The 14,232-nt window shown below is 42.8% G+C and overlaps 1 protein-coding gene across 1 annotated transcript in view; it reads left to right on the top strand.

The window, feature by feature from the left end:
* LOC121864584 (putative mediator of RNA polymerase II transcription subunit 12) overlaps nt 1-14,232 on the top strand; it is a gene marked incomplete at its 3' end in the record, with an annotated part of 107,723 nt that overhangs the window by 41,788 nt on the left and 51,703 nt on the right. The window contains 1 exon segment of the mRNA XM_042363650.1: nt 13,078-13,206. Within this exon segment, the coding sequence (XP_042219584.1) occupies nt 13,078-13,206 (129 nt within the window).

Genomic DNA, 14,232 nt, shown 5'->3' with positions numbered 1-14,232 from the left:
AAATTCAGCACAGCAGTTCCTCTACAATATCGGTCAACCAGAATCACTTTGCTCGTTAATGATGGTGGTTGACGTGTGGTGATGATTGGTTGACGTGTGGTGATGGTGGTTGACGTGTGGTGATGGTGGTTGATGCGTGGTGATGGTGGTTGATGTGTGGTGATGGTGGTTGATGTGAGGTGATGGTGGTTGATGTGAGGTGATGGTGGTTGACGTGAGACGATGGTGCTTGATGTGGTGATGGAGGATGAAATGAGCTGAGGTGAGGATGAGATGAAGTGAGGTGAGGTAAGACTGGGGTGAGGTGGCGTGAAGTAAGGATGAGGAAAGGTGAAGTTAGGTAAGGACGAGGTGAGGATAAGGTAAATAAAAATGAAGTGAGGTGAGGTGAGGTAAAGTGAGATGAGATGAAGTGAGGGGTGGTGAGGTGAGGTAAAGTGAGATGAGGTGAAGTGAGACACACAGGTATAGGTGTGAGGGTACACAAGGTAGGTCAGGGTGGTGGTGAACCTAAAATACACAAGTCCTCCTTAAAGGGGACCACTGCGGCTCCTCAACACACACCCAAACATACAGAGCTCATCCTACGTCCTTGTTGGCTCCCCTACCCTCCTCCATCCTACCTCCCTCACCCCTCCCTCCTTTCTCCCCTCCACCTACCTACCCCCCATCTCCTCCCTCCTGGAGTTTTCGCACTCTTATTACCGTTAGCCTTCTTATCACTGTTGCTTCTCCCGTTAACAGACTCGCACTACAGTTTCTTCTATACTAAATAACAGTAACACGGCTGAGGATAACCCAGAGATGTTGTTGTGGGGTGACTTAATTGTTTCTATAACGATATCCAACCCAATCCTACCCTACCTAACCAGCAGCCCAACCCAGCTGGCCCAGCCCAGCCCCGTGGCATCCCAACCCAGCCCAACCCTAACTCAACATATGATGCTTTTTAATGAGAGTAATGGAGGCGATATATTACTCATAGGACCAAAGATGAACATCAGCTGGCCCTCTTGTTATCTCTAATTTATTGTATTGTATTGTGTTGTGTTGTATTGTGTTGTGTTGTATTGTATTATTTCGCTATACTGTACCAGAGTTTGGATGGTGTTAACAGTGACTAGGTGTGGGGAGAGGGTACACGGTGTGACAGGCTGCAGGAGGTGTGACCATCCCTCATAGTATAACCCCTTGGTGTGGTAGCTCCTTGACTCACACACACTTGAGTTCACGAGTTCACTTTACATTATCTCTTCACTGTGCTGGTGTACAGAGTGTGGGATGACGACCTCGTGTGTAAGTGACTCACACTACACGACACGAGGCTCCTGGTGGGGATGTGGTAGGTTCTGTGAAGGGTGTGTGTGTGGTAGGTTCTGTGAAGGGTGTGTGGTAGGTTCTGTGAAGGGTGTGTGGTAGGTTCCGTGAAGGGTATGTAGCAGATTCTGTGAGAGTGTGTGGTAGGTGTTGTGAAGGGTGTGTGGTAGGTTCCGTGAAGGGTGTGTGGTAGGTCTTGTGAGAGTGTGGACAACTGTATCATATTCCTCTCGTTACTGCCATAATAAGTGCCAGTGCCAGCAGACGGTGGGGCACATGTCACTGTACAAGTCTAGTTCCCTCAGTGTGGAGGGAGAGAGCCAGGGCGTTGTTTATGGCTGGCGCTGAAGATGTTGTTATGGTGCCTGGAGGTGCCTGATACTGACCGTCACTCACACAGCGGGTCATAGGGTCATGATGTGTTGGGGACTGTCTGAGTTCATCCTACATCAGGGAAAACTTGTATATAATAAGTTGTCGAAATGATTATATATACTAAAGTTTGAATCATTTGAAGATTGACACCCAAGCTTAATTTACCTGAAGATTAGACACCCAGGTGAAATAAGCTGTGGTGTCTAATCTTCAAGTAAATGAAGTTGGGCTGTCTAAACCTTCCGGTGATCCTAAAGTTCTGAAACAAACCTTGAGAAAAAGGAACGCTCGCTTTCTCCTGTATCCTGGGGGGAGGAGGGGGGTAAAATACTGCTGACTGGGGATCAATACAGAAAAAAGAAAAACAAAAGTGGTCACTGGCACCTGCAACCACCTGCCCCCAGCATTTTGTCTTAAAGAAGTCTGGTGGGGATTTATGGCAGTGTTCCCCCTAGGGCTGGAGGCTGACGTGTGGTTCTTCTGTCGCTAACAAGTATGTACGAGGGTGGTGGTCAGCAGAGAGAGAGAGAGAGAGAGAGAGTCGATGCATGTTAACCCGGGCTCTGGTCAACCTACGACTGACGTCAAGCTCGTCTGTACAGTTGAAAGTTTTTCCCAGTCTTGCGTAACAAAAATCTATTGATGCCTTTTTTTTCCTCGCGAGTCAAAATTCAGTTTGTACCGTTTTCCCTGATACACCAAAAGCCTCAGGTACCGTTTTCTGGCGCGTCAAAAAACTCGATTGTACCGTTCTCCCCGCACGTGCCTTAAACCCCAGCGGCATCGTTTTCCATCTGGCGGCCCCAGAACCCGTCTATATACCATTTTCACGCTCGTGCCAAAATAATTTTATTCAGTGCAGCAGAGGCAGGAAGTGTCATTCATCTCGGCCCGGCAATATAACGTTAAGGAAACGAGAGAGACACGTCGCCATGGCCCAAGATAAATTATCCACTCTATTTGAGCGCCATAACCTGGTCTTCGTGAGCCGCCAACTCAACATAAATCACGAAGCTACGTTTATTGGCGCCATCAAACTGAAGGGAGACTACCTCCCCGCCACCTTCCCCTACCTCTCACTGCCAGACTCCCGAGGCATCCGGACCCAGTACTCCGCCGGCAGTATATTATTGATCTTATAAAACATTCCTATGGTGTATTGATTCCATAATTTCTTTCAAAGGTGTTAGTTTTTAATAAAGAAATAATTTTACTACTAATTTACAACAAAGATAAAATATATTAACTACAGATATTACTTAAGATATTTATTAGTAACTATTTTTCTCACGCCATATTGTTGACTCGTAAACATTCATCCCGTATTAACCGGATTGTTCACACACTGTACTGTACCAGGCCGCTTAGTATGGGTACAACAGTTTAATTGAAATAGATCATAATAGTTTTGAGTTATTAATGAAGTGAAGATCCTAACAGAGACAAGTAGAGAACTGGTTGTAGGAGTTGTATATACATGTGACTATTCGGAGTTATTTCTAGCTGACTTTCTCGGAGCTTATTACATGACCTTGGAGCTCTATACACATGTGACTTGATACCTATAGCTCTATGTATACTCCTATATGATATAAATTCCCTTGATCTATTTCTATATATGGGAATGGTGAGATATACGCTTGCTATGTAGATATATAGATGTTCCAGTATATCTGACACCAAGTAAAGCGAGATATATAAATACTATATTCAATCCTCGTGATATTGTGTAGCCGTGATATACCAGAAGCTATAACAGTATATAAGAAAATATGACAGGATATGCCGCAGTTAAAGAGCATTTTTGAGAGCGATATATTTTGAGATTTGGTGAGAGCCGTTTACTGTGTTTCTGTGCACCTTTTGTGTACATATACGAGTGTTTTGTTGTTGCTGTTATTATTATTGTTGTTATTATTATTATTATTATTATTATTATTATTATTATTATTATTATTATTATTATTGCGGTATTGTTGTTGTTATTGTTATTTTTATTATTATTATTATTATTATTATTATTATTATTATTATTATTATTATTATTATTATTATTATTATTATTATTATTATTATTGCCGGTATTGTTTATTTATTGTCTTTTTTACCATTATTATTATTGTATACACATATTCCCCAATGTCCCATTTGTTACATTCAGACACGCATTTAATTTTTCTAATATTTTTTAACTCGCATAAACTATCTTTTATTTGTCTCTATATTAATATTATTCCAATCTGAACTTGCAAAGTTTTTTTCATTCTATTTCATTTTTCTTTTCACCTCAGCCGTCACTGTATTCCGCCAGCTAACATTGTTCTTTTTCGCTCACTTTTTTTTTATATCCACACTCACTTCAGCATTCAGCAGCGACCCTCACGTTCAATATTCATCACCATCAGCACTTGCAACACTCTGCAACATTGAACAATCTCCACACGCTTTAGGTAGAGACTTTCACGGTGTGTTGTTGTTATTGTTGTTGTTGTTGTTATCAGTGTTTCGTAATATTTCATCTTGTGTTATGAATGTTTTTGTTATTGTTTTGTTGATGTTATTTTTATTTGTATTATTGTTATTGATCAGACAACACTATTCTCCCCCCCCTACTACTGATCCCCTCGGTCTGTCTCCCCTCTCAAGAAAACGCCTCATAGCAGCGATACTTTTGTTCCCCTCTTTATCACAGAGTTTGGTCGCGCCAGTGTCTTTGTTCCCACAGTGAAAATATTTGCCATAACAGTGACCTTTGTTTCCCCTCTTGTAGGAAAGTGTTCGACCTGAGAGAACATCTTGTTTCCCCAGAGAACATCATTGTTTCCCTTAGAGAGCACCTTTGTTTCCCCAGAGAACACCTTTGTTTCCCTCAGAGAACACTTTTGTTTCCCTCAGAGAACACCATTGTTTCCTAAGAGAACACCTTTGTTTCTTAAAGAACAACCTTTGTTTCCCTTAGAGAACACCTTTGTTTCCCCAGAGAACACCTTTTGTTTCCCTTAGAGAACACCTGTGTTTCTTAGAGAACACCTTTGTTTCCCCGGAGAACACCTTTGTTTCCCTAGAGAGAACACCTTTGTTTCCCTTAGAGAACACTTTTGTTTCTCAGAACACCTTTGTTTCCCCTTAGAGAACACTTTCTCAGAGAAAACCTTTGTTTTAGAGAACACCTTTGTTTCCCTAGAGAACACTTTTTTCCCCTCAGAGAACACCTTTGTTTCTTAGAGAACACCTTTGTTTCTTAGAGAACCCTTTGTTTCCTCAGAGAACACCTTTGTTTCCCTTAGAGAACACTTTTTTCCCCTCAGAGAACACCTTTGTTTCCCCTTAGAGAACACCTTTGTTTCCTTAGGGAACACCTTTGTTTCTCAGAGAACACCTTGTTTCCTCAGAGAACACCTTTGTTTCCCCTTAGAGAACACCTTTGTTTCCCTTAGAGAACACCTTTGTTTCCCCGGGAGAACACCTTTGTTTCCCCTTAGAGAACACCTTTTGTTTCCCTTAGAGAACACTTTTTTTGTTTGCCCTCAGAGAACACCTTTTGTTTCCCCTCAGAGAACACCTTTGTTCTTAGAGAACACCTTTGTTTCCCTTAGAAACACCTTTGTTTCTCAGAGAACACTTTTGTTTCTCAGAGAACACATTTGTTTCCTCCAGAGAACACCATTGTTTCCCCTTAGAGAACACCTTTGTTTCCCTTAGAGAACACCTTTGTTTCCTCAGAGAACACTTTTGTTTCTCAGAGAACACCTTTGCCTCAGAGAACACCTTTGTTTCCCTTAGAGAACACCTTTGTTTCTTAGAGAACACCTTTGTTTCCCCGGAGAACACCTTTGTTTCCCCTTAGAGAACACCTTTGTTTCCCCTTAGAGAACACTTTTGTTTGCCCTCAGAGAACACCTTTTGTTTCCCCTCAGAGAACACCTTTGTTTCCCCTTTAGAGAACACCTTTGTTTCCCCTTAGAGAACACCTTGTTTCCTCAGAGAGAACACTTTTGTTTCCCCTCAGAGAACACATTTGTTTCCCTCCAGAGAACACCATTGTTTCCCCTTAAAGAACACCTTTGTTTCCCCTAGAGAACACCTTTGTTTTGAGAACACTTTGTTTCTCAGAGAACACCATTCTAGAGAACACCATTGTTTCTCAGAACACATTTGTTCTCAGAGAACACATTTGTTTCTCAGAGAACACCTTTGTTCCCTCAGAGAAAACACTTCCCTCCCTAGGGAACACAGTTGATTCCCCTCAGTGAACACACTTTTTCCTCAGAACACATTTGTTTCCCTCAGAGAACACATGTTTCCCTTTTGGACAGCAGACACAGGTGCTTAATAGAACACTCGACTGGACCACTGTGTGTTTCCTCACATTGACAGCCTCCTGGACCAACATTCCCTCACAGCCTCCTGGACCAACATTCCCCACAGCCTCCTGGACCAACATTCTCCCCACAGCCTCCTGGACCAACATTCCCTCACAGCCTCCTGGACCAACATTCCCCACAGCCCCTGGACCAACATTCCCCTCACAGCCTCCTGGACCAACATTCCCCTCACAGCCTCCTGGACCATTCCCCTCACAGCCTCCTGGACCAACATTCCCCCACAGCCCCTGACCAACATTCCCTCACAGCCTCCTGACCAACATTCCCCTCACACAGCCTCCTGGACCAACATTCCTCATAGCCTCCTGGACCAACATTCCCCCACAGCCTCCTGGACCAACATTCACAGCCTCCTGGACCAACATTCCCTCACAGCCTCCTGGACCAACATTCCCCTCACAGCCTCCTGGACCAACTTTCCCTCACAGCCTCCTGGACCAACATTCCCTCAGCCTCCTGGACCATCATTCCCTCACAGCCTTCTGGACCAACATTCCCCTCACAGCCTCCTGACCAACATTCCCTCACAGCCTCCTGGACCAACATTCCCCTCACAGCCTCCTGGACCAACATTCCCCTCACAGCCTCCTGGACCAACATTCCCCTCACAGCCTCCTGGACCAACATTCCCCTCACAGCCTCCTGGACCAACATTCCCCTCACAGCCTCCTGGACCAACATTCTCCTTCCCAGATAAATTAAATTCCATGCTTCACAAACCATCAAAATTGCTAGGCCACTGTGGCTGCCTAGTACCTCATTAGTACAGAGACACTGTGGCCCTATGGTCTCTGTGAGGGTCTTAGTGGCCCTCAGTGACACTGTGTATGGCCCTGTTTTACGCTTTGTGACCCTGTATGAGTTAATGTGGCCCTGCGCGTGGCCCTGTGTGTATTCCACCCTGTGTACGTCATAAGAGTGGCCACTATGACCTGGGTGGCCCTGGTCCTGACACAGGCATCCTGGATTATAATCATTCATCCAATTTCGTCTTCGTCTCCACCTTCGTCTTCGATTATTCTTTAATTTTAGGAAAAACGTGTTCCTTTATGCTTATTTTCCAAGTCTATATTCTTAGTTTTATTTCTGTTTCTTCATTCCTCTTTGAGCCATTTTGTTTCCTTTCTCCTCTTCCTTATTCTTTCCTCTTCTTTGTTTCTTTTCCTCCTCTTCTTCTTCCTTATTCATCCCTCTTCTTTTCTTCTCCTCCTCATCCTTATTTCTTCCTCTTTTCTTCTCCTTCTTCTTCTTCTTCTTCTTCATTGTTCTTTACTCTTCTCATTGCTCTTCCTTTGTTCCTTCTGCGTTTCTCTCATCTCTTTTTTAGTTATGTCTTCCTTTCCCATCTCATGCTTCTTTTCTTTCTTTCTTTCTTCTTTCTTTCTTTCTCTCTTTCTTTTCTCTCTCTCTCTCTCTCTCTCTCTCTCTCTCTCTCTCTCACATACAGCTATCGCTTCTATACTTATTCCCTCCTTTATTAACTACACACCACCTATTCCCTCTTTCTACCTCCTTGATTCTTCGTCTTCTTCCCCATCCATCCAATCATCATTCGTGTTCCTTATAGCTCCCTTTATTGTCAGTTAATTCCTCTATTCCTATGCAGACGTTTATTTATCGTATGTGTTATTCCCGTCTATTATCTCTTGGTCTCTTGGTCTCTGCACTTTCTCCTCGAGTTATTATGCCCTTCCCTCTTCTGCTTCTTTATTGTGTTGCACCTTCACTCTCTCTCTCTCTCTCTCTTCTTTTGTCTTTCTTTTTACCACTTCCCCTCTCTCTCTCTCATTGCCTTGTCTTATTTGCACCTATTTCCATCTTTATTGTACTTTACCTCTAGTTCCCCTGTTCTCTTGGGGTCTGTCTGTCTGTCTCGTCTTTCACCCTTTTCCTATGTTCCTCTTTCGTCTCCCTCTCCCTCGTGTGTTATATTATTACTTCTCCCCTCCTCCTCTCTTTCTCCCCTCCTCTTTTTTTTCTCTATTCTCCCTTTTCTCTTTGTCTTTCTCTCTCTCTCTCTCTCTCTCTATCATCACTATATATGGGTCTCGGTCTTTTACTCCTCTCCTCTTCCTCCTCTTCTCCCTTACTTCTTTGTCTTCCACTATTTTCTTTTGCTTTGTCTCTCATCTTTTCTGTTCTACTCGCTTCTTTCTCCTTCTTCTCCTTTCCTCTTAATTTTTTCTCTTTTCTCCCCTTCTTTTTCTTCTTCTCTCCTTCCTTTTCTTCCCCTCCTTTTCTCCTTACTTCATCTTTCCTCCTCCTCGTTTCCTTTATTTCTTTCTCTCTCTCCTCCTTTCTCTTTTCTTACTTCTTTCCCTTCTCTCCTTTCTCTTTTCCTCCTCTACTCCTTCCTTCCTTCAGGAGGTCGACCTTGACATATGAGTGGTAATCTTGATAGTATGTATGTATGTATGTATGTATGTATGTATGTATGTATGTGTGTGTGTGTGTGTGTATGTATGTCAACAGAGAGAGAAGTTATGGCTATTGAAGGGAAGATAAAGCTATATTTTTCAGAGGCTGTGAATGGTCGCTCGCTGTAATGTTATTATTCCGGGTTGGCTGGCAGTTACGGGCCGCTGATTGGCTGATTAGGGCTTCATTTGTGGCCACTCAGGACGACGGACGAGAGGGTACAAATCCCTAACTTTTTTCATCCCAAGTTTTGATAATAGTGTCTAGGGTGACCAACTCACGGGGGGTAGTACCAGGTGTTCGGGGTCATCATTATTGTCTCTAGGTTCACACTAACATAACATTATGCCTAAAAATAATGAGAATGTTGATGTAATTTATTTCTTTAGGAAGTGTGACGTAGAAGAAGTTATTATTGTAGTTATCTCAGCGTGTGTGTACAATTTATGACTGTGTTGTTAAATTTATAAACGCGTATTTTTTGTGGTATATTAGACGTTAAAAAAATAATAAGATAATAAGCAATCATTTTTGTCATTATTTCTTCTGATGAGACTCGCGATTTATTAACTACGAATTATTTATTTTCTGATTATTGTAAATTATATGTAATTATGTGATTTATTATTGTAAAAAAAAATGTCATAGTCTGAATATTATAAAAACAAACATATCGTGAAATTAACAAAACAATGTCATACACACGATGGTCTGAAGAAATGACAAACATCTCTGGGGGGCGGTCCTGTTGTCTCGGTAGGGTTGTCAAAATCCTTCGTCCGTTGTGTCATATTTTTTCAACATAATTTTGTAAAGAATTATTTTTTAATTACTGTATATATTGAACTGTGTGTAGGGGACCTCGTTATTAACTTCCAATGATTTGTTTTATTTCGTAAAGTGAATATCGTTTCTTGTGACCTTAGTAGACTATTTCCAGGTAGCCCTTCACTAACGGGGACCCCATTTTGAATATTTTATTTGGCTAATGCTAGACGGTTTTATTTACCTCGAGGGAGTCCTGTACACTGCTGTAGCGACACCCTGAAACTCATGATACTTGTATTTATTGTTATTAAGAAATGACACTGCTTAGTTATATTATTATTATTATATATATTATTATATATTATATATTATTATTGTTATTATTATTATTATTGTTATTAATATTATTATATATTATTATTATTATTATTATTATTATTATTATTATATATTATTATTATTATTGTTTGTTATTATTATTATTATTGTTATTATTATTGTTATTGTTGTTATTGTTGTTGTTGTTGTTGTTGTTGTTGTTGTTGTTGTGCACATGTCACAGGTAGTCAGCATCGTTGCCTGCCTCCGTCCTACACCGTTTGCTCGCTGCTAAAACTGTCTTCTGTCATGTCACGGCGGCGTTGTTCACTGTCATGCCTCACAGAATGTTTTTGGCTGTTCAGTCGTCGTTGGGAAGATGGCATATGGGATCCAGGCTTCGATCCCCACCCAGTACTAGACCTTTCCGGATAACACTTGTAGTTATCATTCTGGTCTTGTCTGGGGAAACACTATTAAACACTAATTAACCATCAAATACTTTTAGTAATATTTTAGTAACACAAACACCAAACTATTTTTCCTCACAAACTTTCGTAGACTTTTCCAAACTCGCTCATCAATAATTTGTTCTATATATAACCTACAATCTCTCCTAGGCATCAACGTCACTAAAATATCTTAAAAAAATACGTATGTAAAAAAAAATACCTAAGATTTTTTCTCCGAATTCGCCGGTATCTCCCGTGTTCACCCTCCTACCTGGCCACGCCTCTCATCACCTCTACAGTACACTCGTCTTCAGGTAACGTTTTCTCCTTGTCTTCTTCGTATGCTATCTGTACCTTGATAGAATCGCACACTTATTATGTACGATTGGATCTTGTTTCTCTTATATTTTCTCACGCTTATACCCTTATCCAGTCCATTATTATGTACGATTGGATCTTGTTTCTCTATATTTTCTCACCTTTCATCGTTCATTTACATTGATCTTGTTTCTCTTATATTTTCTCACGCTTATACCCTTATCCATTCCATTATTATGTACGATTGGATCTTGTTTCTCTTATATTTTCTCACGCTTATACCCTTATCCAGTCCATTATTATGTACGATTGGATCTTGTTTCTCTTATAGTTCCTCACTTTTTTGTCTTTAATTCAGATCCTTATTATGTACGATTGGGTCTTCATTCTCTTATAGTTCTCACGTTTATACTCTTATCCAATCCCTTAATATGTACGATTGGATCTGCTTTCTATTATAGTTCTTCGTTTTTATGCTCTTTGTTTGATCGTCGTTTGTTTCTTTGGGTAAATTTATGGTCAGTATGTTGTTGAAGTTGTGTTGTGGTTGTAATTCAGGACAGATGACTCTCCTCCTCACTCCTCCATACCACACTGTCTGATATACAACTTATAAACACTTTTTTCCTTATCCTCTTTCACTTTTTACACTTATCTTATCTACTTTCAACACTTATAACACTGTAGGATATCAGGTGTGTGTCAGTGAGATTTTGTTCACCATCATCATCATCATCATCATCATCATCACCATCATCATCATTACCAACACAAACATATTGGGAGGTATTTTGCATTAAGAGAACAGACTGGTCAGCTGGTCCCTGTGGCGACCATCTGCAGCTGGTGACGACATTAGACAGATGGTGATGAAGAGGGCTGGCGTGTCCCTCGTCCTGGGGAGCCACAACAGATGGTGATGAAGAGGGCTGGCGTGTCCCTCGTCCTGGGGAGCCACAACAGATGGTGATGAAGAGGTGGCGTGTCCTCGTCCTGGGGAGCCACAACAGATGGTGATGAAGAGGGCTGGCGTGTCCTCGTCCTGGGGAGCCACAACAGATGGTGATGAAGAGGGGCTGGCGTGTCCCTCGTCCTGGGGAGCCACAACAGATGGTGATGAAGAGGGCTGGCGTGTCCTCGTCCTGGGAACCACAACAGATGGTGATGAAGAGGGCTGGCGTGTCCCTCGTCCTGGGGAGCCACAACAGATGGTGATGAAGAGGCTGGCGTGTCCCTCGTCCTGAAACCCTCAAGATGGTGATGACTGTGTGATAAAGCCAGCTGATTCTGTTATTCCTCCCCCCCTCCTTCCTTACCCCCTCTCCCCTCCCTCCCCCTCCTTCCTTCCCCTCTCCCTCCTCCCCCTCCTTCTCACCACTCTCCCTCCTCCCCCTCCCCCCTCCTTCCCTCTCCCTTCCCCTCCCCTCCTTCCTTACCCCTCTCCCTTCCCCCCCCCTCCTTCCTTACCCCTCTCCCTCCTCCCCTCCTTCCCCTCACCCCTCTCCCCTCTTCCCCTCCTTCCTCACCCCTCCTCCTCCCCTCCTTCCTCACCCCTCTCCCTTCCCCTCCCCTCCTTCCTCACCCCTCTCCTCCTCCCCCTCCTTCCTCACCCCTCTCCCTCTTCCCCCTCCTTCCTCACCCCTCTCTCCCCTCCTCCCCCCTCCTTCCTTACCCATCTCCCTCCCCCCTCTTTCCTTACCCCTTCTCCCTCCCTTTTTCCTTTCTCACCCCTCTCCCTTCTCTCCCCCTCCTTCCTCACCCCTCTCTCCTCCCCTCCTTCCTCACCCCTCTCCCTCCTCCTCCTCCTTCCTCACCCCTCTCCCCTCCTCCCCTACTTCCTCACCCCTCTCCCTCCTCCCCCCTCCTTCCTCCCACCCCTCTCCCTCCCTCCCCTCCTTCCTCACCCCTCTCTCCCTTCCCCTTCCCCAACCTCCTCCTTTCCTCCCTTCGTTTCCGTCCTCCTCCCTCCCCATCTTCACCCACCTCCAACCTCCTCCCCTTCTTTCTCCTCTCGTCTTTCCCCATTTTATTCCGGCCTTTCCTTTACCCTCCTAGTTATTCCTTCTTCCTCCTACTTCCCTGCCCCCCTCATTCTTTTCACACCTTCTATATCCATCTTTCCTTTCCCCGTACCCATCCCCTCCTCCCACTTTCCTTTCTTCTCCTCCCTTTTCCTCCCTCATTCCTTCCTCACCCCACCCTTCCTCCTTCCTCATCCTGTAACCTCGTCCCTTCCCTCCCCTCCCTCACCCCTATCCTTCATCACCCCTACCCCTCCTCCCTCCCTCCCCGGACGTATTGTGGCAGACTCATACTCAATATATTGGTGATGAGCGTCAAGGGTAATGGTTGTCAAGACGGAGGCGAGGCAGGGTGGTCCTTCCTTCTTGTTGGACCTCCACTGCATCCACCAACTGAGGGCGAGAAGGGCGGTGAAGGAGGAGGACTCGTATATGAGGAGAATTTTATGTATGTGTGTATGTATACTTTACTACGTACGCATAGTTTAGTGTATGGATACACTCACGTATACATTAGTGTATAGGTGTATGTACGTATAATAAACCCTGTAGGTAACTGTGTCCATGACTGCAGAGACTACATTCAGGGGTGACAGTGTTGCCAACATCACATAGACTAAGACATCAGGTGTGACAGTGTTGCCAACATCACATAGACTAAGACTTTGGTGAGATAGTGTTAACATTCTTCTCTTTCCTTGGCAGACGTGGCGGCAGCGGAGGCAGTGAGGGAACGACAGACGAGGGTAAAAGCGACGACAACGACGATGACGACCAGGACCACCTCCACGACCACCACCACCCCGCGCTGAAGACCCACCACCACCAGACCAGGTCAGTGCTGCCACCCGTGTTAGAGATGTCGTGATTGTTACGAAAAAATTTTACCTGTTAGAAAATTTTTATTTGTGTGAGGAAACTTTAATCCGTGTTAGATATATTTGACCTGCGTTGGAAAACTTTACCTGTGTTAGATATTTACTTCTGTGTTAGAAAACTTTTCTTGATGGTGAGAACCTTCACTTGTGTTAGAAAACTCTATTTACCTGTGTTAGAAAACTCTATTTACCTGTGTTAGAAAATACTTGCATTAGAAACCTTATGAATGTTTTAGAATTTTTTTCCTGTTAGAAAACTTTTACCTGTGTTAGAAAACATTCACAGGCGTTAGAAATTTTTACCTATTTTAGAAACTTTTACCAGTGTTAAAAACTTTCCTGTGTTAGAAAACTTCCACAGGTGTTAGAAATTTTTACCTATTTTAGAAACTTTCACCAGTGTTAGAAAACTTTCATGTGTTAGAAAATCTTCAAATGTGCTATAAAACTTGAGTGTAAGAAAATTAATGTGTTAGAAAACTTTCTCCTATATTAGAAAACTCACCTGTGCTAAAATACTTTTACCTCATAGAAAGCTCTCACTTGTTAGAAAACTTGACCCTGTTTTAGAAAACTATAATCTACTAGAAAACGTTTATCTGTGTTAGAAAAGTTGTAGATGTGTTAGAAAACTTATGTCAGAAAAATACCAGTTTTACAAACCTATACCCATGTTAGAAACTTTTATCCTTGTTAGAAACTTTCACTTGTGATGGTAAATTTTACTGGTGTTCCAACCTGTTCTTGGTGGTAGAGACTTTCACTAGTGTTAGAAAATATTCATCAGTGTATTCAAATATTTGTTTGTGTTAAAAAGTTTCACATGAGTTCGAAAACTTTTAGTGGTTTAGAAAACTCTCGGACACACTAGAAAAACTTCATCTGTTAGAAAACTTTCAACCGCATAAGAAGATTTTTACTTGTGTTAGAAAACCATCACGTTTGTTTCAAATTTTTTTACCAGCGTTAAAACTTTCACCTG

This window comes from Homarus americanus, unplaced genomic scaffold, assembly GCF_018991925.1.
Source record: "Homarus americanus isolate GMGI-L3 unplaced genomic scaffold, GMGI_Hamer_2.0 scaffold13898, whole genome shotgun sequence".
Lineage (NCBI taxonomy): Eukaryota > Metazoa > Arthropoda > Malacostraca > Decapoda > Nephropidae > Homarus > Homarus americanus.
This window is presented reverse-complemented; position numbering and strand designations above follow the sequence as displayed.